The 20,004-nt window shown below is 55.3% G+C and overlaps 6 protein-coding genes across 6 annotated transcripts; 4 read left to right on the forward strand and 2 right to left on the reverse strand.

Moving 5' to 3' along the window:
* Window positions 1-45: 45 nt before the first annotated feature.
* POSPLADRAFT_1146797 (hypothetical protein) lies at window positions 46-749 on the reverse strand (the record flags this gene model as incomplete). The annotated part of the gene is made up of 3 exons (XM_024485985.1): window positions 46-187; window positions 411-443; window positions 499-749. Coding segments are annotated over 3 exons (426 nt in total), but the record flags the coding sequence as incomplete, so codon positions are not given.
* A 901-nt stretch (window positions 750-1,650) lies between these two features.
* Window positions 1,651-4,285, forward strand: POSPLADRAFT_1170962 (hypothetical protein). Its single transcript, XM_024488112.1, has 12 exons — window positions 1,651-1,766; window positions 1,834-1,876; window positions 1,934-2,234; window positions 2,573-2,633; window positions 2,690-2,783; window positions 2,841-3,005; window positions 3,065-3,218; window positions 3,269-3,318; window positions 3,379-3,678; window positions 3,740-3,890; window positions 3,945-3,983; window positions 4,037-4,285. Coding segments are annotated over exons 1-12 (1,452 nt in total). The 5' UTR covers window positions 1,651-1,764; the 3' UTR covers window positions 4,129-4,285.
* POSPLADRAFT_1182414 (glycosyltransferase family 20 protein) lies at window positions 4,173-8,742 on the reverse strand (the record flags this gene model as incomplete). Its single annotated transcript, XM_024488917.1, has 13 exons — window positions 4,173-4,669; window positions 4,725-4,796; window positions 4,861-4,910; window positions 4,964-5,031; window positions 5,089-5,165; window positions 5,219-5,509; window positions 5,571-6,030; window positions 6,080-6,258; window positions 6,317-6,428; window positions 6,481-6,632; window positions 6,692-7,014; window positions 8,055-8,419; window positions 8,489-8,742. The coding sequence occupies 13 exons, from the start codon at window positions 8,740-8,742 to the stop codon at window positions 4,385-4,387; spliced, it is 2,688 nt and encodes an 895-aa protein (XP_024338062.1). The 3' UTR covers window positions 4,173-4,384.
* Window positions 8,743-10,455: 1,713 nt separating this feature from the next.
* Window positions 10,456-10,758, forward strand: POSPLADRAFT_1058189 (hypothetical protein; the record flags this gene model as incomplete). The annotated part of the gene is made up of 2 exons (XM_024481008.1): window positions 10,456-10,618; window positions 10,676-10,758. The coding sequence occupies 2 exons, from the start codon at window positions 10,456-10,458 to the stop codon at window positions 10,756-10,758; spliced, it is 246 nt and encodes an 81-aa protein (XP_024338063.1).
* A 4,819-nt stretch (window positions 10,759-15,577) lies between these two features.
* Window positions 15,578-17,333, forward strand: POSPLADRAFT_1182419 (hypothetical protein). The gene is made up of 3 exons (XM_024488918.1): window positions 15,578-15,775; window positions 15,834-16,078; window positions 16,129-17,333. The coding sequence occupies exons 1-3, from the start codon at window positions 15,652-15,654 to the stop codon at window positions 17,188-17,190; spliced, it is 1,431 nt and encodes a 476-aa protein (XP_024338064.1). The 5' UTR covers window positions 15,578-15,651; the 3' UTR covers window positions 17,191-17,333.
* An 84-nt stretch (window positions 17,334-17,417) lies between these two features.
* On the forward strand, window positions 17,418-19,607 carry POSPLADRAFT_1170972 (hypothetical protein). The gene is made up of 7 exons (XM_024488113.1): window positions 17,418-17,676; window positions 17,785-17,880; window positions 17,936-18,077; window positions 18,138-18,379; window positions 18,438-18,877; window positions 18,930-19,262; window positions 19,337-19,607. Exons 1-7 carry the CDS (start codon window positions 17,558-17,560, stop codon window positions 19,444-19,446), a joined length of 1,482 nt encoding a protein of 493 aa, XP_024338065.1. The 5' UTR covers window positions 17,418-17,557; the 3' UTR covers window positions 19,447-19,607.
* The last annotated feature ends 397 nt before the right edge of the window (window positions 19,608-20,004 follow it).

The following is a 20,004-nucleotide window of genomic DNA, read 5'->3' on the forward strand; positions in this document are numbered from 1 at the left end:
CGCGAAGCCACCGCTGGTACATTAGAGACACTTGTTCAAAGAAAATCATTTGCCTAGCCTCTCCTCTACATACCTACCGCTACTCGAAACTTTCCCTAAACCACGGCGGCAAAGAAACAGATCACCCAAGCATTTTCTGTTCTCACCAGGATAAGATCCCCTTGTTTCCCTACCGTCAAGTGTAATCCTAGTTCGGTAAACGCATTGTTATGAGTCAGGCGAGAGTGATGAAATTCATACGCAAAAATGAGTTGTACGTTCAAGCGAGATCGAAGCACCTAACTAGTCATCGTGCGGAGTCTCTATCTAGGCTACCCAGAAAGTGCCACTTTGTTGGTAAACTTGGCCCCAGTTGCTGCATATCGAATGCTAGTCAGTAGGCATCTGGGTAGAGCAGATCGCACACGTACGTCACGTTGACTGCTTGCATGGTATAATTATCCCTGAACCATGGATCCGATCAGCTTCATGTCAGTCGATACTGGTGGATTTCCTTACGCGACCGGCACATTCGCGGGAACGTTGAATCGAACCTGCTCGGCAGAGGTCGGAACGTCTGATGACAGCTTGAATTTGGTCACTCCGTCATCGGGATTGACGAGGACGAGATCAAAGGACGTCGGGTCGGCGGGCGCTGACGTCCATGTCTCCTCGACAGATGCACCGCGGTACCACCCGGTTGGTGTGGATAGGGTGATCGCGGAGATTAGTGGACTTGCTACGATGGCGGCTAGAAAGAGGGCACTATAGGTCGTATGTAAGATTTCGTATGCCGGTGGCACTGCCGTATATCGGGGTATTCAGCGCACCTGAATAGGGAGACCATTGTGAGTCTGCGGTATGATCAATGTTTGCTGAAGCCACAAGGGTTTTTTTGGCTTTGCTTTTATATTCTTCCTGATGTGCGTTCAATGTGACACCAACGGGCAACTCGCCCGTCGTGAAACTGAGCCAGAGCTCGTGCTCCCCATGAGACCGGAGTGCATCAGGAAAGAGACCGCTCACACGCCGCAAGTGACGTTTGCATTTTCAACGCCTCAGCCATCCGCGGCGTGGAGAACGTGAAACTCGCTCATTGCATCGTTTTGATGGAGTATCGGGGGTTCTTTTGGCGCCTCGGTTGCGATATTACGGACCATGTTGAAAAGATCCTCAGGGGAAACTGCGTATTATCTTGTATGCCCTTGATATAGTGCTTGGGTCACAACTGCTGGACTACGTTGGAGTTTACTTTCGAGTCTATTTATTTATCTCGCGTCGTTGAATCCGAACCGCAAGGCTTGATCTCACTTACATTGTCCAGCAATCACATATATTCCTGGGAGCGATTTTGGGTGTTTAGAATATGTTCTCAAGATGAACCAAGCCAAACATTCAGCAATTTGGAGTCTCAGATCTCCGCCATGAGATCGAGTAGGCGTGAGTGTCCAGATACGGAAAGGCGAGAGCTGTTGTGAGATTCGAAGTCCGAATGATAGCAGCGTTGTGATTGGCGGAGCGGAGAAGACGGACTGTAAAATCGTCCTTGGCTCTCACTGCATCCCGTTCTGCTGGCCCGCACTCTCTCCTGCTTCCTTTTACCATTTACGCTTTCATCAGCACGCAACAGCCGACATCATGGACGTCGAAATGAAAATGAAGGACGAGGTCGATGACAAGAGAGACCGCGAGCGCGAGCGGGACAGGGACCGCGACAGGGAGAGGGACAGGGACAGAGACCGGCGCGACAGAGATCGCGACAGGGACCGCGATCCACGTCCAGGTATGTACCGCCCATCTGTCTGAGCTGGGCAGCACAGAATGGCTCATTGTATGCACAGGTCGCGGCCGCAGGAGCGACCACTGGGAGCCTGATGACAGGCGGAACGGAGGAGATGTGAGTACCCTTTGGGTGTTCCCATTGAGTACCCTCTCATGATTTGAACTCCTTCAGCGTCGTCCGAGGAGATCTCGCAGCCGTTCTCGCTCTCGTTCCCGCAAACGTTCTGGCTCGCCTCGTCGCCGACGTCGCTCACACTCGCGCACTAAGTCTCGTAGCCGCTCGAGATCTCGTTCACGAAGCCGTGATCGTCGTGCCACCGAACCCTTCGCGCGCTCACTCGGTGGGCCCATGAACGCGCCCCACGAAGAGGCCGTCGAATTCGCCAAAGTCAGCAAGCGCGAGAACCGCGTCTATGTCGGCAACCTCAGCTACGAAGTCAAGTACCGTGACCTGATGGAATTCATGCGGGGAGGTGGGTGGGGGAATCCCGACTTAGTTTTTCGAAGTGAAGGGGCGCCCAGACTAGTTTCGCGCTGAGATGGCTGTCGTTGGCCGGGTGGCATGGCGCTGGTGTGGCATTGCGTGGCATGGCCGGGAGAGCTCGAGAGAGTTTGGTCTGCACGAGAGTGAGAGGAGAGGCGGTCTGGTCTAGCGGAGGCCGGCGGGCACTTCTGATGCGAGTTTGCTTGAGAAGTGAAAGAGGTCGTCGCGATTCGAGGCCGTCGCAGTCCTGGAGTTTCTCGGTTTACTGATGGAATGGCGAGCTGAGAGGACGGTTATTGATGGGAGCTTTCTTTTTGGGGTTGATAGCTGGTGAGGTCCTGTTCGCCGAAGTACTCGTCACGCCGACTGGTGTCTCGAAAGGCTGCGGGTGAGTTTTCCGTGCTTTTATACTGTTATCGTTATTGATAAGCAACTGCAAACCAGCATTGTCGAATTCGCCTCGCAAGAAGATTCCCAGAGGGCCATCCGGGAGCTGTCCGAGCAATCCCTGCTTGGCCGGCCTGTTTTCATCCGGGAGGTGTGTCATGATTTACGAGTTATCAATTGCGCGGAAAGCTCAGACATCCGTCTGCAGGATCGTGAACACGAATCGCGATTTGGTGCTACGCCTGTACCAGGTAAGATCGGGATGGCCATGGCAGGTCAGGGCCTGCATGCGGCACCCCCGCCTCGCCCTCCTTCCCACAACTTGTTTGGCCAACATGGGTCGAACCCAGGAAACCAACTTTACGTTGGTAACGTGCGTCTAAGACAATTGCTGCCAGTCGATGAAGGGCACTTACAAGATGTTGTTTCTAGCTGCCCTATCAAGCGGGCTGGCAAGATCTGAAGGATTTATTCCGCTCTGCCGGGGCGATCATTCGCGCCGACATTAACATTGGCCTCGACGGACGCCCGAAGGGATCGGGCACCGTCATTTTTGAGACCGCAAAAGATGCCCTGCAAGCTATCAGTAAGTCCAAGGGTCGAGATCAAAGCTACATTTGTTCTAATTGACTACAGGCATGTATAATGGGTTCGACTGGTACGGACGGACTCTTGAGGTCCGCGAGGTGAGTCAAGTGGTTGTGCATGCACAGGATTATTCTCACAGGGTGCTTCTTATCCTGCAGGATCGCTACGCCGGTCTGACCGGTCCTGGCTCTTTCCGTGGCGGCTACCGTGGCGGCCTTCGCGGTCTGCGCGGTAGCGGTCTTCGGGGTGGCTCACGGGGAGGTTTCCGCGGCGGTTACGCTGGAGGCGGCGCCGCCGCCGCTGGGAGAGATTTCTCGGACAACTTATACGCGGACTACTCCGGGCCGGACTCGCAGGGTGGTGCCGCTGGTCTTAGGATGGACGGTTTCGCCGCTGGAGGATATGGCGCCTATGCCGGCTACGAGCCCGAACCGAGCCAGCAGATCATGGTCCGCAACGTCAGTCTTGTCGAGTCTCTTGGAGCCAGTTTTTCTCCAACTGATTACCATTTTTGCTTAGCTGCCGTGGTCGACCGCCAACGAGGATTTGGTCGAGCTGTTCGAAACCACAGGTCAAGTCGAGCTGGCAGAGATCCTCTTCGAGGGCGCGCGGTCGAAGGGCTGTGGTGTTGTCCAGTTCGGCCAGGTCCAAGAGGCTGAAACGGCTATCGGTACGGCTATCGTTATAAATACTCATGTAAACTTCTGGCTGACACGGGCTACAGCCAAGTTCCAGCAATACGTGTACGGTGGACGGCCGTTGGGTGAGTGTTGTTGTGCAAGTTTTGGGAATTTCACTGATTTCATGATCTCGCAGACGTGCGCTTCAATGACCGCTGGCATACGTTCACACCCAGCGCCGCCAAGGGTGGTCAGACCATGCCGATGCAAACAGAGGCCGTCTTATAGTAATCCCATCTTATGCACGTTTCCTCCCCCCTCACCGTGTATTTGTGCGAAATTTCTAAAATTGCTTTCTATGATACTACTTCCAGCTCTGCGCCTCTATTCTTGTGCTATATGAAGTATGTTCCGTGAATATACAAAAGAATTGCCTACTGCGCGATTACACTCGTACAACGCCTGTCCCACGTATGTCTGATGGAAATATGAGACCGAAATGGAACAAAAGCAACGTGAAGGTCATGAGCTAGTATACAGCAGTCTATAGGCTGCTCTTAGCCTCGTCCTCTTGCGACATACGGCCCAGGTCAAGGAGATGCTGGTTGACCTCTTCGGGACTGGTGACGTGCCAGACGGCGAGTGTACGTTTGCTGCTGTGACCAACGGCGGTCGTAAAGACACTCTCGCGTGTGATGGCGAGATCGACGGGGTCGAACTTCGTCGAGGGCTCTTTCGCGAGGAGGGTCACGGAGAGAGGAGGCTCCAGACGAGCGGTCTTCTGGTCACCAGAGAAGAGGAGCAAGGCGCGGAACATGTCCTCATCGGTCTGTGATGGGGCGCGGGTGAGATGCTGTAATATCCTTTCAGATGGAAGCACGTACCTTGTCGTCTCCCGCGCAGAAGACAAACTCGGCGTCAGGGTTGTAATAAAGAATGCGCTTCACAATCTCGCCCTGCGAGGAGAAGAACATCGGTCAATGCGGACGAACCAGTACGGGGAACAAATCGACGACATACCTTGTTCACAGCCAACGGGCGGACCTCGAGGTTCTTCTTGCCGACGAGGACTGCGGAACAATATGAGCAACTGTGAGATCAGGCTGGTAACAAACAAATATACCTTCAATCGGCCGCTTGCGGGCGAGGTTGTTCTCGAGCAGATCCTGGCATTGGCGACATTGGAATAGACTGGCGGAAGAAAGAGTGAGTATACGCAGACGACAGCCATACTGCACAGATGCTCACCCCCACTCCGGGTCGCTCGAGCGGTAGTGCCAGGTGATCGAGCTCTTCTTGACCTCAATGTGGCTGCCGGTGGTACGCTGCCCCGCACATCAGCACAGCATCCCCTGCCACCAATCATGTCTGCACGCACCTCCGTGTAGTAGCGGAAGATCTCGAGCACCTCGTCCATCCAGCTCATGTCGAGCGACTCGGTGAAGTTGGTCCAGTCGGGCGCGCCCGGCTCGCGCACGAAGCCGCCGTGCTCCGCGGACATGCCCAGGTTTTTGAGGTGCCCGAGGTGCTGTTCGAGGAAATGGCCGTCGCGGCCAGAGATGATGAACACGACGTTCCGCGGGTCGCTCGAGAGTCTCTCGAGCGCCTCGAGTGTTTCTGGCGAGGGCACTGCTGCGCTGGGTACACGGACAATGGGCGCGAGCGTTCCCTGTCGACGATGCGATGTCAGCCTCGACGCTACGCGCAGGAACGAATAGCACTAGACGCACATCATAGTCCAGCAGGAACAGCCGCTTCTTCGCTGCGTGGTAGCGGCTCTCGAGACGGTCCTTTGGCATTGGCGGCGTCTGGCGGGCAAGGTTCTGCCGCCCGACCTGCGCGAGCAGCATTTTCGCGAGCATCGCCGCCCAGGTGTGCGACGTGTGCGTCGTCACCGTCTTGTATAGCTTCTGGTGGCGGCTCAGCTTCTCCTCGTCGGACATCAGCAGCCCCTGGTGGATCGCCGCCGCGACCTCCTCCAGACTCCACGGGTTCACCTGCAGCGCGTCAGACATGTTGCTCGAGATCCCCATGAACTCGGACAGGACAAGCGGGCTGCGCTTCGTGCGCTCCTGGGCGATGATGAACTCCATCGAGGTAGTGTTCATGCCGTCCCGGAGGGGCGTGATCACACCGAGGTCCGCGACGGACAAGAGGGCGTAGAACTCATCCTTCTTGATAGTCTGGTGGCTGCAAGTACGGTCAGAATGGTAGCGAGGTTTCGAGGCAAGGCACGTACTAGTGGTGCACGGGAATGAAGTCTAGCGACCCGTATTCACCGTTGATGTGCGCAACCAGCTCGGACACCTGACGCTCGAGCTTCGGCGAGTCGGACAGGGCAGGCGATGTGACCTGGATCAGGACAACGTTACCGATCCATTGGGGGTAGTCGCGCAGCAGCTTCTCAAATGCGCGAAGCTACGAGGAATTTAAGGTCGTCAGCAACCTTGCATAATAATCTGTAAGGGGTATCGACCTTCTGCACAACTCCTTTCACGACATCCAGTTTATCCCTGCCGACGATGATCTTCTTTCCCTCGTACAGGGCGCGCAGGGCCTCCAGCTTCGGCTCGATGCCCGCGCGCAGGCTAAGGATAATGTTAATCAAAACTTCGACTAAGCGTAGAGGCTATATCGTACGTGTCTTTCGCGACGCGCTCGGCGTCCACACCCACCGGGCAGTACGAGATGGCCGCGACGTGTCCCTGCACATCAATGCCGCCCGTATTCGTGATCTCGTAGCCGCACACGCGCACACAGGTCGACGTGAAGTGGCGGGAGTAGGAGTACGTCTGCAAGAACCTAGATCAGTCTCATCGCATATACTGCAGCCGCGCAGCACTGGCCGCACCTGGAAGCAGATGAGGTTGGCTCCGAGCATGCCGTCGAGGATCTCCTTGCGGCGTGGGAGACACCGGAAGATCTCCGAGCTCGGGAACGGCGTGTGCACAAACAGCCCGATCGCCGCCTCGGGCAGCGCCTGGCGCAGCAGCGATGGCACAAGCAGAAGGTGGTAGTCGTGCACCCAGATCAAATCGCCGGGACGGTACACCTCCGCGACACGCTTCGCAAACGCAGCGTTTACAGCATTGTACGGCGCCCAATGCGAGTCGGCGGACGCGTACTCTGTCGCGACGTCTTGCCAGAGCAGGTAGTGGAACAGCGGCCAGAGAGCTAGAGGAGGGGTTGTCAGCGAGTGTTACTCACGAGCACATTCAACAAGATTGTTAGCACGCCATCAATCTGCATGGGCTCCACACCTTTGAGATGCCGCGAAAGCAGCCGCGGCTGCCTCAGATACGAGCAACGAAGACTGTGAACATCCCTGAGGCAGGACCGCCGCTCCGTATCTACGGCCCGCCAAGCCCGTACGCGTGGAGGCAGATCACCGAACGATCTGAAGGCCCCACGTCCCAGAGTAGCGCATAGGTTCCGCGGACCTGGGCCGGTGCCTTGCGCTCGAGGCCGCTCGGGTGCAGTAGCGCATAACACGCGGTGGGGTAAACGTGGAGAAGAAGCGCGCTCGGGGAGAAAAGCGTCGAGCGGTACAGAAGCCTCAAGAAGGTTACCAGGGTGGAAAGTTCCGCGGTCAACGATATCTTCTCCCGTGCTCCTCTCCGTACAGCGCCCCAACGTGGGTTCGTTGTCCACCGGAGCAAGAGCACGAGAAGCGGTCGATAGGTATGAGTGGCTCCGAGCGAGATGGAATCGAAATTGCAGAAACGAGGTACTCGATAAGGCGTGTGATGCATGCAAGGCCCAGAGGCGGACGCGAGGTGCGAGACTGGGATACTGCGGCACGAGTCAAAGCCACCTAAACCGGGCACGAAGGGCTAAAGATCGTGAATGATAATGTAGACTTCCACCGAAACCAGGAGGTAAGATTGAACGTAATGGCGAGAAGTTAATAGGCCGTAACTGAGAACGGAAATCAAAGATAGACATGTGATGGCGTTGCACGAAGCGTAGCCCAGATTCGGACGGAAGCGCAAGGAACGGAGCACTCGAGACGGGATAAGCGTGTCATCCGCGAAATTGGGCAGGATCGTCGGATTTGGCAATTTCGCGAGTACTGATTGCAGCTGTCACCCCCTCACAGAGAGTAGGACGACCGCGTACATCGAGTGCAAGCAGCACAAATCCGAAATTTGGCAGCGCGCAAAATACGGCACAGGCGGGAAAGCGGTGTATCTGGTGAACGGCTAAACACTCACTCTGCTTGCAATAACCCTCGTAGTGGCCGTGGGCTTCCTTGTTGTCGAGCCAGACCGGCACATACGTCGTTTGCTTCCCGCCCTCGATTGAGACTTCATCTCGCGAGCGGTACTTTGCGAGCAGCTGCTCGAGCTCCCTGCGTTCCTCCTCGCCGATGTCGTTGGTGGGCACTTTCGACGGCGAGGCATGGGCAGATTCGCTAGCGGTAGATGTCGACGGCGCGCCGTACGCAGAAGGCGGCATCGTAGGCAGTGCGGTTGGGATGTCGCCCGTCCAGCCGACGACGAGCTGCTCGTGTGTCGAGGCGAGCGACGCAATGCCGCTGATCATGGCAGAGTGCCCGTAGCGTACGCTGAGGGCCCATCTGCTCTGCGCTTCATCCGGCTTGGCAGGCACTGGTGTCGGTTGTTCGATCTTGGGGGCGTCCGCGTACGGCTGGGAGTCGGTGGGGCTGGGTGGGATGTCAGAGGCCTGCGCGGGCGGCGTCTGGGGCGGGCTGGGGATGGCGGCACGAGACGGGCCGACGAGCGAGGAGACGACAGGCAGGTAGTGGCAGACGTGGATTATGCGACCGGAGAGAGGAATGCCGGATGCGCGGTGGTCCGACTCAAGCTTGCGGACCTGCTCGCGGACGGCAGCCAGGGAGACGGGGGCTGACGGGCGTCGGGGCTCTGCGAAGCTGTCCATGTTGTTGGTGGTGGCGGTGAGGATGGGGGAGAGGGAGAGAATGAAGAAGAGGGGAGCACGGAAAGCAGAAGGCTATATAGTAGGCGAGGGGAGTGGGTCTAGGCTGGCAGCTATCGCGACAGTCCATCGCCCTCCTCTCCCTGCCTGATCGGGCTCTCTCCTCCGCACCACGTGACCCCGATCGTGGACGTCATTTACGCGTTGATCCATCCTTCTCTTGCCATCCTGGGCATTCGCAGACCCTCCGAGTTTTGCCCTCGCAGATGCCTGATCAGCATGCTCTAGCGACAGTTTACGCCGACGTCTACGACTGCAGCGCATCCCCACACAACATCATACCTGTCCCCTCGCGCGTTATTTGTATTCCGCGCTGCACGCGGGTCCCCGCATTGCGCTCCGCGGCGTTTCGGTCAACCAGTCTCGGTCTCGAGTTGGCTTCCCCTCCCGCATTCGGCAGCTCTTCTCTTCCGCTGTAGACGCCCATCAACCCCGCACGCTCTGGTAGATCTCGGCTGATCGCTCCATCCTTTCGTCAAATCTGCTGTCAAGCTCGCGAGCCTTGCCTTGTATGGCCATCAGCCTCATCGTATAGCTGGCGGTTAGGAGCAGGCCTAGATTTGGTAATCGTCTTCGGGCCCTGTCTCGTGTGGTACCAGATCTTGGCTCTTAGCGTGGAGATCATACACGGTATTGAAACCATTGCCCCCACCCTACGTTACAGACCTAGTCACACCCGCCAACCGTAGCATCGCCAGTTTCTGCTCATTCATCGACCTACTTCCCGGAGTGCACATTCGTGGATCCTTGCTGTGCTCGAGACTCGCGCGGGCTTTTCTCGGCTATTCCCCTTGGTAGAATTTGAAAACGTTAGGAGAAGATACCTGAGCCCCAGACAATGTTCTACCTCCAGAAAGGAGCGTGCCAATACGGCCTGGGTATTATGACGTTCGAAGGGAGGTCTCGACGTTTGCTCCTAGGAGACTGGCATCGTGCTGCGACGCGGATTATCCCTTTCCGTAGACGGTGAAGATAGGGTACAAACTGATGCCAATGCCTAATACAATCTGGACAGTTCGATCGTCGCACTGCGTGCGTTACAGCTCCCCTGTGAAGACATCGATCAGACCTTCGATTCTTTATCACCTGCAGCCTCAGGGCAGCGCGCGTAACGTGCGTGTATGTATCCGTCGCCACTGAACCCTGCACGTATGCGACTATTCCTTACTATTGTCAGCCTTGTGCGTTCCGCATCGTAAGCCGTCATCCAATACCTGGCGATACCGAAGCATTGCGCATTCAGGGTCTGATGCAATCTAACGCGGAGCCGGAACGTGCGTGTGAGCAAGCAACTGTGCCCGCGCCCTCACAGGCACTGACTTCAACTCAGCGCGGATCATACCAGCACATCGGCGAATCATCGTCAGGACGGTCGCGATCGTCGATCGGATCCCGCAGTATCCGCGGTACGCACATAACGCACTACGTACAAGTGGCGTAACGCGCTTCCTAGACGCGTCCTTCTGCGCAGCGACTCACGCTTCCGGGACATGAGCAACGTGCGCGCCCTTCGTTCAGAGCACAGAGTCGTCGGTGCTCCGGGATCATAGCGCCCCCGGCCGCGTGAATATTGCCGTGCCTCGATGACACCCCCATCCGTAGTTTAAAAGCCCCTCGCGGGACGATACGTGAGAGCTTCCCATTCGTCGCACGCGCATGCCATCGTCCCCGCCCGCGCACCCGGCGCCCTCAGTCCACCCGCTCCTCCTCCTGTCCCGGCACAGCGGCCTGTACGGTCCTCTGCGTGCGCTCTTCCAAGTGCTGCACTGCCCGCCCGTGCGCTCGCAGCGCCTCCGCCCGCCGCGCTCCGAGATCGACAGTACGCAGTACCGGTGTCTCATGCTCACGGGGCTGCATCCATGATTTCGTCACGTAGGTCCGCGAGACTGGTCTTCTCGCGCGCCCTCACTGCCGCGGGATGTCACTGCGGATCTCTGCCCGCGGAGCGCGCGTCGCTAGTCTCGTCGCCCAGAGGTGCTGGCGTAGTAAAGATGTCCGCGCTGCAGGGTAGTGGGCAGTGCTGCCACGGCCATAGTTCAGCGTGATGGTGCATGGGCCACCTGGCATGACGTTGCAAGGTATCAAGCAGAAAGTGATCGAGGAATACAGAGGGGCAAAGCGGAGGCTAGTTAGAATTCAACATAGAAAGAGGTATAAATGTAGTTATTTACGAACGCGCATATATGCGCCGATCTCCAAATCTCGTTGACATGCGAGTTATTGAGTGAGACGCCAGAAGCTCTGCGAGGGTCAAGTGCATGGTCACACCAATCGAGATCTCATCATGAGGTAGCAGCCGCTCAGGAGCGCATCGCCCTGGACATGCACCAATTGCGTATGTCCATGACAATGAGCTCCCCAGACGAAGCTCCGAGAAGGTCTATCTAGCCTGTGTAGATGAATGGTAGCACGAACTCCGGATGCCGACGCCTCCGTTTCCCGATGGATATTGGGGAGCTCCGGAGAGATATCAACATACACGTAATGGAAACGCGCGTGATGTAGAAGTCGGTGAGCGATTCCCACAGTGCATCCGACCGCTGAAGTCGAGTAAGACTTCGGCAATACTCTCGGATTGGAGCAAGCATTGCGGGGCTGGGATGCATCCCGTTCGTGTCGGTGTAGGCCAGTCCAGAACATCTAGGGACGGGTGAGGGAGAGGTCGATAGAGGCTTAAAGCGCGCTCTGCAGTCGCTTCGGTGTATCAGTTCCCAGTGGCAAGCCATCCGCGGGCTGATCAGGTAGATAGGGCATGGCGGCCTTGGCGGAGGCCCCGTGTCGCATGTGAGGATGCTCGCCCATTGCATTGGTGGATGCTGACAGGGAAAACAGGCGAAGCCAGGCCGGGACACATACGACGCCATGCTGCCCGCTATTCTATGAACGACCATCGTCCACCGAATTCGACCGGTAGCGGTGTCCCTGCAGCACCCGTTGAGAAATCACAATCTGAACGAGCCGCGGGTACACTCACCGCTAGCACACACCGATGCGGGTCACTATTCTGCTTGAGCGGGGTGGAGAGGGCTCCACAGGCTACGCCTGTGTGTCACAATGTGGCGTTGTTGTGCTCCCACTCGGTTGCCATAACGCATGCGGCCACAAGGCTGACACCACGCTATGTGATACGCGATGGCGCGGAGAGCAGGCTGGCGATTAATACCCAAGTCGTTTGGTCGGATTCAGCGCAATGGCGTCATATGAATCATAGGCGTATATGTGACTGTACCAAGTATACTGAGGAGGGTCCGCCGTGGGTGTTGTTGGGACAAAATGCAACCAGACGCGCATGGCTGATGCTCGAGAGTGCGTTTGGGCGAGAAAGAGATAGGGTGGAACAAGTGGGCGTTATGGACTCGAGGTGGTCTAGAGATGCGGATTTTATACGTGAGCGAAGGCAGAATCAGGTACGGCGAAGCGGTACCCGGGGCGGACAATAGAGTAGTGGGGCCAAAGTGCTGCGGATGTGGTCCATCGCCGGCTGCCACGGTGCCACAGTTATTGTTCTGCTATATTTATTTTTCTAAGAAGGCATCGAAGCTAAGGATAAATAGATGAGCTCACAGAATGTCAGGAACGCTGCTCCTGAGTCGCTTTAAATCTATCACGAGCCCAAGTATACAGTGCACACAAACAACGCCGACTGAGAAGTACACGTTGTATCGTATCAGACGGATGTAGATGCTTCTGATGATCGTCCCTGAAACCCTCGTCCTCGTCTGCTCTTTTCCATTAGAAGTCCCGACGCTAGGTTCGAGGGTGGAGTTTTCATAGACGACCAGCAAGCAGAATTTGGATTTTCTTGCATACTCACAGTCCGTTCAAAGACTATAGCTCAGGGTGTGTCGCTCTGAGAGCTTTCCGGATGCCTGATAAAGCGCAGTCAACAGGAGTAGATGTACTGGATAGGAGTTAGGAAACCAAGGAAAACAGATCTTAGATTGCTAGATGAGCGCTGTGGCGATGTCGAATGAGCGGCTAGTACTCTCGCCGCTGTCACTCTACCGTCGTGTATTCTAGTTAGCACAAGTCATCGTTGTAGGCTTATAAGCCCTAGACATGATTCGTATGTATTGTTGAGCCTGTGTGTCCATATTGGTTGAGTATGTCGGAATGATGCGGTGAGTTCCCAAGCCCATACTGCATGGAGTCGTCCGATCTTCACGGTCCCTACGCGGCGGCCCGATAGGTGCATTTGCTACTCCTGCCTGCATCAGTAAGACGTTCCATTGGGCCACAGTGCGATCTCAGCTTTATCCACCGACCTTCAAAAGTAACTGACATAGGTAAGGTCGCCTCAGATCGGCTTTTCAATGTTAATTGCTGATGACACGGACATCCAAGGACCGACATAATGTACATTCTCATATCCTTCATCTGCCCCCAATGATGCTCGCAGAAAGTCAGCTGTCTGTAGGAGCTTTCACATCCTTGCAAAGCGACGCGCCTCGTCAGAGATTAACGTGCAGGATACGATTACCTCGACCAAGTTCTGCAAGTACATGTTAAAGGACACGCCAGGTCGTCTGCACTGGCTGCGCCATTTGACAATTCTCCTATATCCACTGAACATCGTGTCCCTTCGCAGACCAAATGGCAGCTCGACCTTCTCCTCACTTTCTTCCGACGAGCAACCGGGACTCAGAGGACTTAATGTATATGAGATCTGGGATGCCTGCAAACTGCTGCTTTCGCTCACACATCTCGTGAGCAAAGTCACGACCGTTCACCATATCTCTCTCAGTTTCTAAACATACCAAGCAAACGAACAGCAATACTGCAGAGCTATCTGGTGGTGGCGGGATGTCTCACGTATTGGGTGTCGCATTGCCTAAAGAGTGTGAAGACTCACTATGTCTTAACGTTGGCTCCTAGAGTCGGCAGGACTTCACAACCATGGGCCCAGTCGCTGGTCCATCTCATGCGCATTTTCCCTGTGAGTTGAGTATAGCAGGAAATTGTTGATGGTCACACGGCTCAATTAATAAATGCTCTTTATGTACACTGACCAACCACTTTGCCGAAGTGCTACTTGACGCGTACTACGAAGTCGAGAGCTCCAAACACCTTCGTAAATGTGGCGCACCTGGTCAGAAACGGATTAGCTTAGCTCGGGGTGTACTTGAGTAATTTCATGTTTATGAACCACCCCGAGCGTTTGCAACGCGGGCTACTACTTCCCCGGAACGGTTCGTTTTGACGGCACCAGCACAGCTTGTTCCCATGAATTTGTCACGCCGATGTCTTCTACATCTGCAAATGGCATTCTCAGCTCGTAGAAATACCCGATCTATGTCGTTCTTGGTAGATCACGCGCCCTATGTAGACCTCCATAGGCATCAGTAGCAATCGCATTCCTACGCGCATGAATACACATGTACCCATTGATGGCATTACTCGTTATGGTACTGCACCTGCGAAGTGTGATTTTGTCTCAGGAACACCCTTTTCTACATAGTACTCACGAGAAATAACTCTCTACATAGTCATCAATAGGTCCTGTAGCCATAGTCTTCTTATCGAGTATTCCAATCGATGGTATCATACAGGAGGAAGCTCCAATAGCATGTGCATGGTTTGTGGATATGTAATTTAGCCAATAATCGAGAATACAGGCATGTGGTCGACAGCGCGGGCAATAAAGGGCTTCCTACGGCTCGGATGCCTCCTTGTTCCTTTCCCCAAGTCCACCACCATCAAGCGACATGCTACGGACTCGGAACACCAGTGTCAGGAGGTAAGCCGTGGATTGCTGTATTCAATCGGCCACCACTTAGAGTATCTATGTCACTGTGCAGTGGGGTGCGTGCTTAGTGCGAGGCACCAGTAAGTGCAAATTTTGTCGCAGTCGCACATTGCATTTCACTCATATTTGCCTTGTACCTAGGGAGAACTGTGCGCCGCGGCGGAGGGAACCACACGCTGCTGTCACGAGTTGGTACGGCGCCTAGCCGTTTTCAACTCGTGACAGCCGCAGCCTGCGCATTTTGTGAACTGCATAGAGTAGCGCTAACTTGTAGTCTTTGTATGTGGAGCACATATTGTACTTTTAGTCTCCAAAAGCTTGCAATGAGATTGTTATCGGTGGAATTTCAGACCTAGAGCTATGCATTTGAGCATTTCCTCAAGCGATCAATATGACTATATTTGGGGTATGGTGGAGGGGGTCAGCTCCTACCACAGCCTCCAATGCTACCGTCCTCGCGCACTACGGGACTACAGTTACTCCCGTCCTCGCGCACTCCGGGACTATATAGGTCGACACGAGATTCCGGATTACTACAAAGTGCTATATAATCGGTAGGAAGACTCTGTGCCTCGCGGTCCTACAGAGGCTACCTAGACCTATGTAGGTTTGTACATTTTTCCTGATGTACGAAGGGCCAGACAGGGGTAGGGTTCCTCTGGAGTTGGCGGTCCACAAAAACGCCACTATGCTGAGTCCTGTAGTGTCCATGCGCGGCAATGGGGTATCGGAAACATTACCACGAAACAAGAATGGCTTGGGCAAGGTTCTCGTTGACGATGCCGCCGACATCAAGAGCGCCAATCGTTGAGACCTGGACCCTTTCCCCCTCCGAGCGGTACATTTGACGAGACCCGCGCGTTGTACACTCGAAGTGTAAGACTACTTTGCATCAGCTTTTCGGGAACAAGAGTCCTACTAGTGGACCGACGTCATGCTGTCGGGAACCTGAGTGTCGGAGTTGTCACGCATGGCGCTGCGCTCGGGGCTCTTATATGAACCACCACCAACCTGCTGCCTGGCTTACCGCTTCCCCCATATACCCACTTATCTATTGACTATTTAACCGTCTTCACCACATCTTCCGCTGGGTCTTCTCTTGCATAATGGATCCCTGTGTCTTTTCCACCTCTGGTGCCGCGACTATGAGGCGCATGTCGGCAGCCAAGGTCCCGCTCTCGTCCAGGAGCCACATCGAGAGCCTTGATGCGGGCTTGTCCTCGGTAAATGGTGTGCTACAACCTGTCTCATGTCACCTTCGGCTCTGTACTCAAGGGTTCCTGTACAGGTGCGCGTGAGGTCATCACGCAGATACGGTCGCGGCAGCTCGTCACCAAGCTCATTCTCGGACACAACGAACTCGGTGATGATGGCTGTGAGACATTATTTCGCTTCTTGCACTCTCCCCAGGGCCGGGGGTATCCCGTTGCGGAGATAAGCCTCAACTCAAACGGAATTGGCGATCGCGGACTGCTTGCAATAAGCGAGTACTTGAAGGACAATATGACGCTGAAGGAGCTCTTTCTCCAGAACGTGAGTTATTTGTCATCGTTGCAATACGACAGTAAGCTGATGTTGTACAGAATGCTTTCGCCGGCGAACCGGAGGTCGTAGCGGCATTTGTGGAGGCTTTGAATACCTCCCGGCTGGAGACGCTTTCCCTGACAACTAATCAAGCACTCGGTGATACTTTTGCCGCTCAATTCTTCCCCGTGCTCGACGCTCTGTTCTTGCGCGAGATCCAGCTTTCGGTCATGGGTCTTACCTACCATTCTGCCCCGCACATTATTGAGTACCTCTCCTCATCGCGCTGTCGTTTGAGCACACTCAGGGTCAACGGGAACCGCTTGGGAATCCGCGGTGGGCGGGGCATTGTGCGTGCGCTGCAGCGACACAACTTCACGCTCACAAAGCTAGAGATGTACGCGAATGGCATAGTGGACGCGGACGCTTCCAGCGAAACCACTGGGAGCGACGACGACGGGACAGGCACGATGATGTGGGCGGACAAGCAGAAAGAACTCGATCGACTCCTGACGCGTAATATGCACCTGAAACGAGCGACGGGGCGCGAGGCGCTGAGTCTCCTGCAGTACGCGCGGGCGGTGTTGCTCAGGCCGAGGAACGATGGTACGGGGACCGGGGTGTCAGCGTGCATGGCGCTCGTGCCGTCGCGGTCCCCGATCCCGATGGACAGCCTGCTCTCGGCCATTGCGGCACCATACGTACTGTCCCCCCCGGAGCCTGCATTCCCCTTTCAACGCCTGCCCACGGAGCTGCAGCTGCACACCCTGTCATTCCTCGCGCCAACATTGTCCTCCGCTCAGCGCATCCGGATCTACACCTACGCCGCGTCACCATCCACGCTCCCGCCTCTGCTGCCGACACTCTTCTCCCGGGAGAACGTGCCGGATCTGTCCACTATGCCGTTGGGGGGGATCGGCGTGGGCGTGGGCATGTTGTTGGGCAAGCGAGTGGGCATGAGTTCACGCGCGGGGTTCGGTGCGCTCGACGGGAAGGATGGCGAGGGCGCTGCTTCGCGGAAAGACGAGGAGCGCGCGCGGTGGCTGACGCTGATGCGGTGCAATGCGTTTGAGCTGGAGGAGGATGGTATGTGGAGTCCTATTCTTGATGGGAACATTTAAGGTACATCAGGCCAGGATAGAGACGATTAGAGGACATGGATTTGGCGGAGGCTGGCACTGGATTTGTAGAATAGCGACGTTGTATTTATTAGTATGCATATATGCATAGATGGATATCCTTATATTTTTCGCTTCGGGCATAGCCGATATATATATAAGCGCTTACAAACTAGAATCTGTCGCCTGCAGCACATGGCCACCGCTGCGCCTCTTCCCGCAACCATCATCTAGCTTGTGTCGAACATCCGTCTTTCGCATCCTGGAGTTTCCATATCCCTGACAGCGTCTCTGACGTCGAGCAGAGCGTTGCACGCCCACCTCTCGCTCTTTGTCTTTACCAGAACCCACCTTCCGCTACTTTGTGGAAATGACTACCCTCACCAAGGATGAGCAAGACACGCTCCATCTGCTTGTGCAGCAAGTCTCTCGCTCGTTTTACGAGCCGAAATACACCGTTGTAATGGACCAGCTGGCCCGCCATCCGGTGTAAGTGTTGTAAGTAGAGTCGCTGTGCGAACCTGCGCTAAAGCAGTAGCGTGATCGCCCCCGGCGTCGTCGACCCCACACGGTCTCGTGCTTCATGCTGTATGACAGTCTGAAGGACGACGACTTAGCGGGACGCATGGGGCTGCAGCTGAAGGAGTTGAACAAGATAATGGCAGTTTTGGAAAATCATCGGCTGGTCAGGGTGTGAGTTTATGTGATGATGTCTTGCACGACTGCGAGATATGATGGGGCCCTGTAGCTATCGCCAGAACGAGCTCAAGGAGGGCGCGCAGCGCTCTGTCGGGCGACAGTATTACTATATCGACTACCAGCATTTCTGCAATGTTGTCAAGTGGCGCATGGCCGAGATGCGACGGATTATCGACTCTTCTCTGCGCAATGTGAGGCTATGCCTCGTCGACCCTCATACCCAGGGTATAACTGACTGGTGTATCTGATAGGAACTTGATAACAAGGGCTGGATATGTCCTCAATGCAAAAAACAGTTTTTGCCACTTGATGCAGATAAGCTGTTTGACATGTCAACCGGGGCGTTTGTCTGCGACGTCTGTCGGGCTGAAGTGATCGACAACGAGGATGCAGAAAGTATTCGCGGAAATCAGGACCGCATGCAGCGATTCAACCGACAAATGCGCTTCATACTCGAGGGTTTGCGGCGGACGGAAGACATGGTACTTCCCGCGTACGTTTTTGCACTGCCTTATCTCGTCGTCAGTCGATCGCTCACGCCGTTCACACAGCTTTGACGTGGCAATGTGGATTAAGACTCACATCATCGACGTCGAGAAGGCCAAAGCGGCCGCACAAAATGGTGGCCTGAAGATAGCAGGCTCATCTGGTGACATGAAGCAAGAAGACGCGTTCGGTGTCGTGCTGTCCGTCGACAAAGACGAAGCGACGCAGAGGGCAGAACGAGATCGTGAAGCGGCGGCGAAGCGCCAGCAGAACCTCCTGCCGGCGTGGCATCTGAAGAGTACGATCTCGGGGGACCTGACGGCCCTTGGGATCAGGGAGAACATGCGTACGGAGGAAGGCGCGAGGGCAGGCGCAGACGCGAACCGCCTACCCAGTTCAAACGATGCGATACTCAGGGGCCTGGGGGCGCCTGGGCCACCACCGACGTCGTTGCAGATAAACGGAGAGGACGTGAAGCCGATCGTGATGGAGCAGGAGGCAGATTGTGAGTTCTCCCCAGTTACCATAGCACATAAGCTCACTATAGGGCGGTTGAGATTACGACAAGTACTATGCCTCGCTGGCTGTTCCATTCGCAGGCCAGACCCCGGGCATGCCGAAGGGAGGCAGCGACTTTGATGACGAGGAGGAGGACGTGAAACCCTCGATCGAGTATCTAGACTCGCTGAATGAGTATCGCAAGCGATCACGGTCGCAAGAAGACGTCGACGGTGGTAAGGCAATGCCGAAGACGCCACGAATAGACGTGGATGCAGCTACCGCGGCGACGAACCGGGTCGACGCTGGTATTGGGGTGAACGGATTCGCACAGCCAGCTACGGAAGACGCGAGTGAGGGGCCTCCACTTGTGGACGAGCCTACAGTTCTTGGTGCGTCATGTTTGCTGCTTGCAGCAATTCAACGCACCGTCGTGTGCCGAGACTAAGTATTATCCTTTGTGTAGTAAACGGCGCGTCGGTTGCGCTGTCGCAGATTACGGACGAGCACGAGGCGCTTATGACGCCGGAGGAGTACACAGCGTACTACGAGGTACTCACTGCACAGGCGATGTGATATGCATTGGCAGTGTTAGTGCAGGGTAAGACGTGGACGGTTCTTACTTGTGAGTAGGAGAATGCATTACGAGGCACGGAGAGCACTCATACTATAGAAAAATATTGTACCATCTAGTGTAGAGTGTATTAATGTCAATGCAGCTGTGTTTTTGGCTTTCCAGAATTCAGCGGCTACCATGGACGCCTGACCATAAGTATTACACCTGCCTCGCAGGCGTGGGAGTGGCCCGGGCGCTAGCGTCGCACATACGGACCCATAACATGAACGTGCTACTTCTGACTAAATCTCAATCTCTGACCACTTCGACCCAACGGAACCAGAAGCGTGTCGCGAATTTCAGCGTCAACAACATGTTGAAGTTTGCCTGACACTGAAGCGAGAACGATCGACAAAAATATGGGATCGCATTTGGCTGTGCTTTGCCAAATGCGGGAGGAACATACAGAGAGGCTCGCGAGTCTGCGGGGTACTACGAGCAATGCCGAATACAATGGCACACACTTTCCAATATCTCAAGTTCTTGAACACATGGAACCCAATTCGTCAATTGGCGCA

The sequence above is a fragment of the Postia placenta genome, assembly GCF_002117355.1.
Source record: "Postia placenta MAD-698-R-SB12 unplaced genomic scaffold POSPLAscaffold_9, whole genome shotgun sequence".
Classification (NCBI taxonomy): domain Eukaryota; kingdom Fungi; phylum Basidiomycota; class Agaricomycetes; order Polyporales; family Adustoporiaceae; genus Rhodonia; species Rhodonia placenta.

What these genes read in the sequence shown, in the direction of transcription:
- POSPLADRAFT_1170962 (XM_024488112.1), top strand. An exon ending in GATGGAATTCATGCGGGGAG is followed by an intron (nt 2,235 to 2,572) that starts GTGGGTGGGGGA and finishes TGGGGTTGATAG; the next exon opens with CTGGTGAGGTCCTGTTCGCC. An exon ending in GGTGTCTCGAAAGGCTGCGG is followed by an intron (nt 2,634 to 2,689) that starts GTGAGTTTTCCG and finishes ACTGCAAACCAG; the next exon opens with CATTGTCGAATTCGCCTCGC.
- POSPLADRAFT_1182419 (XM_024488918.1), top strand. Translation starts at nt 15,652, where the DNA reads ATGGATCCCTGTGTCTTTTCCACCTCTGGTGCCGCGACTATGAGGCGC. An exon ending in GGGCTTGTCCTCGGTAAATG is followed by an intron (nt 15,776 to 15,833) that starts GTGTGCTACAAC and finishes GTTCCTGTACAG; the next exon opens with GTGCGCGTGAGGTCATCACG. An exon ending in AGGAGCTCTTTCTCCAGAAC is followed by an intron (nt 16,079 to 16,128) that starts GTGAGTTATTTG and finishes GATGTTGTACAG; the next exon opens with AATGCTTTCGCCGGCGAACC.
- POSPLADRAFT_1170972 (XM_024488113.1), top strand. Translation starts at nt 17,558, where the DNA reads ATGACTACCCTCACCAAGGATGAGCAAGACACGCTCCATCTGCTTGTG. An exon ending in TCGACTCTTCTCTGCGCAAT is followed by an intron (nt 18,078 to 18,137) that starts GTGAGGCTATGC and finishes TGTATCTGATAG; the next exon opens with GAACTTGATAACAAGGGCTG. An exon ending in GAAGACATGGTACTTCCCGC is followed by an intron (nt 18,380 to 18,437) that starts GTACGTTTTTGC and finishes CCGTTCACACAG; the next exon opens with CTTTGACGTGGCAATGTGGA.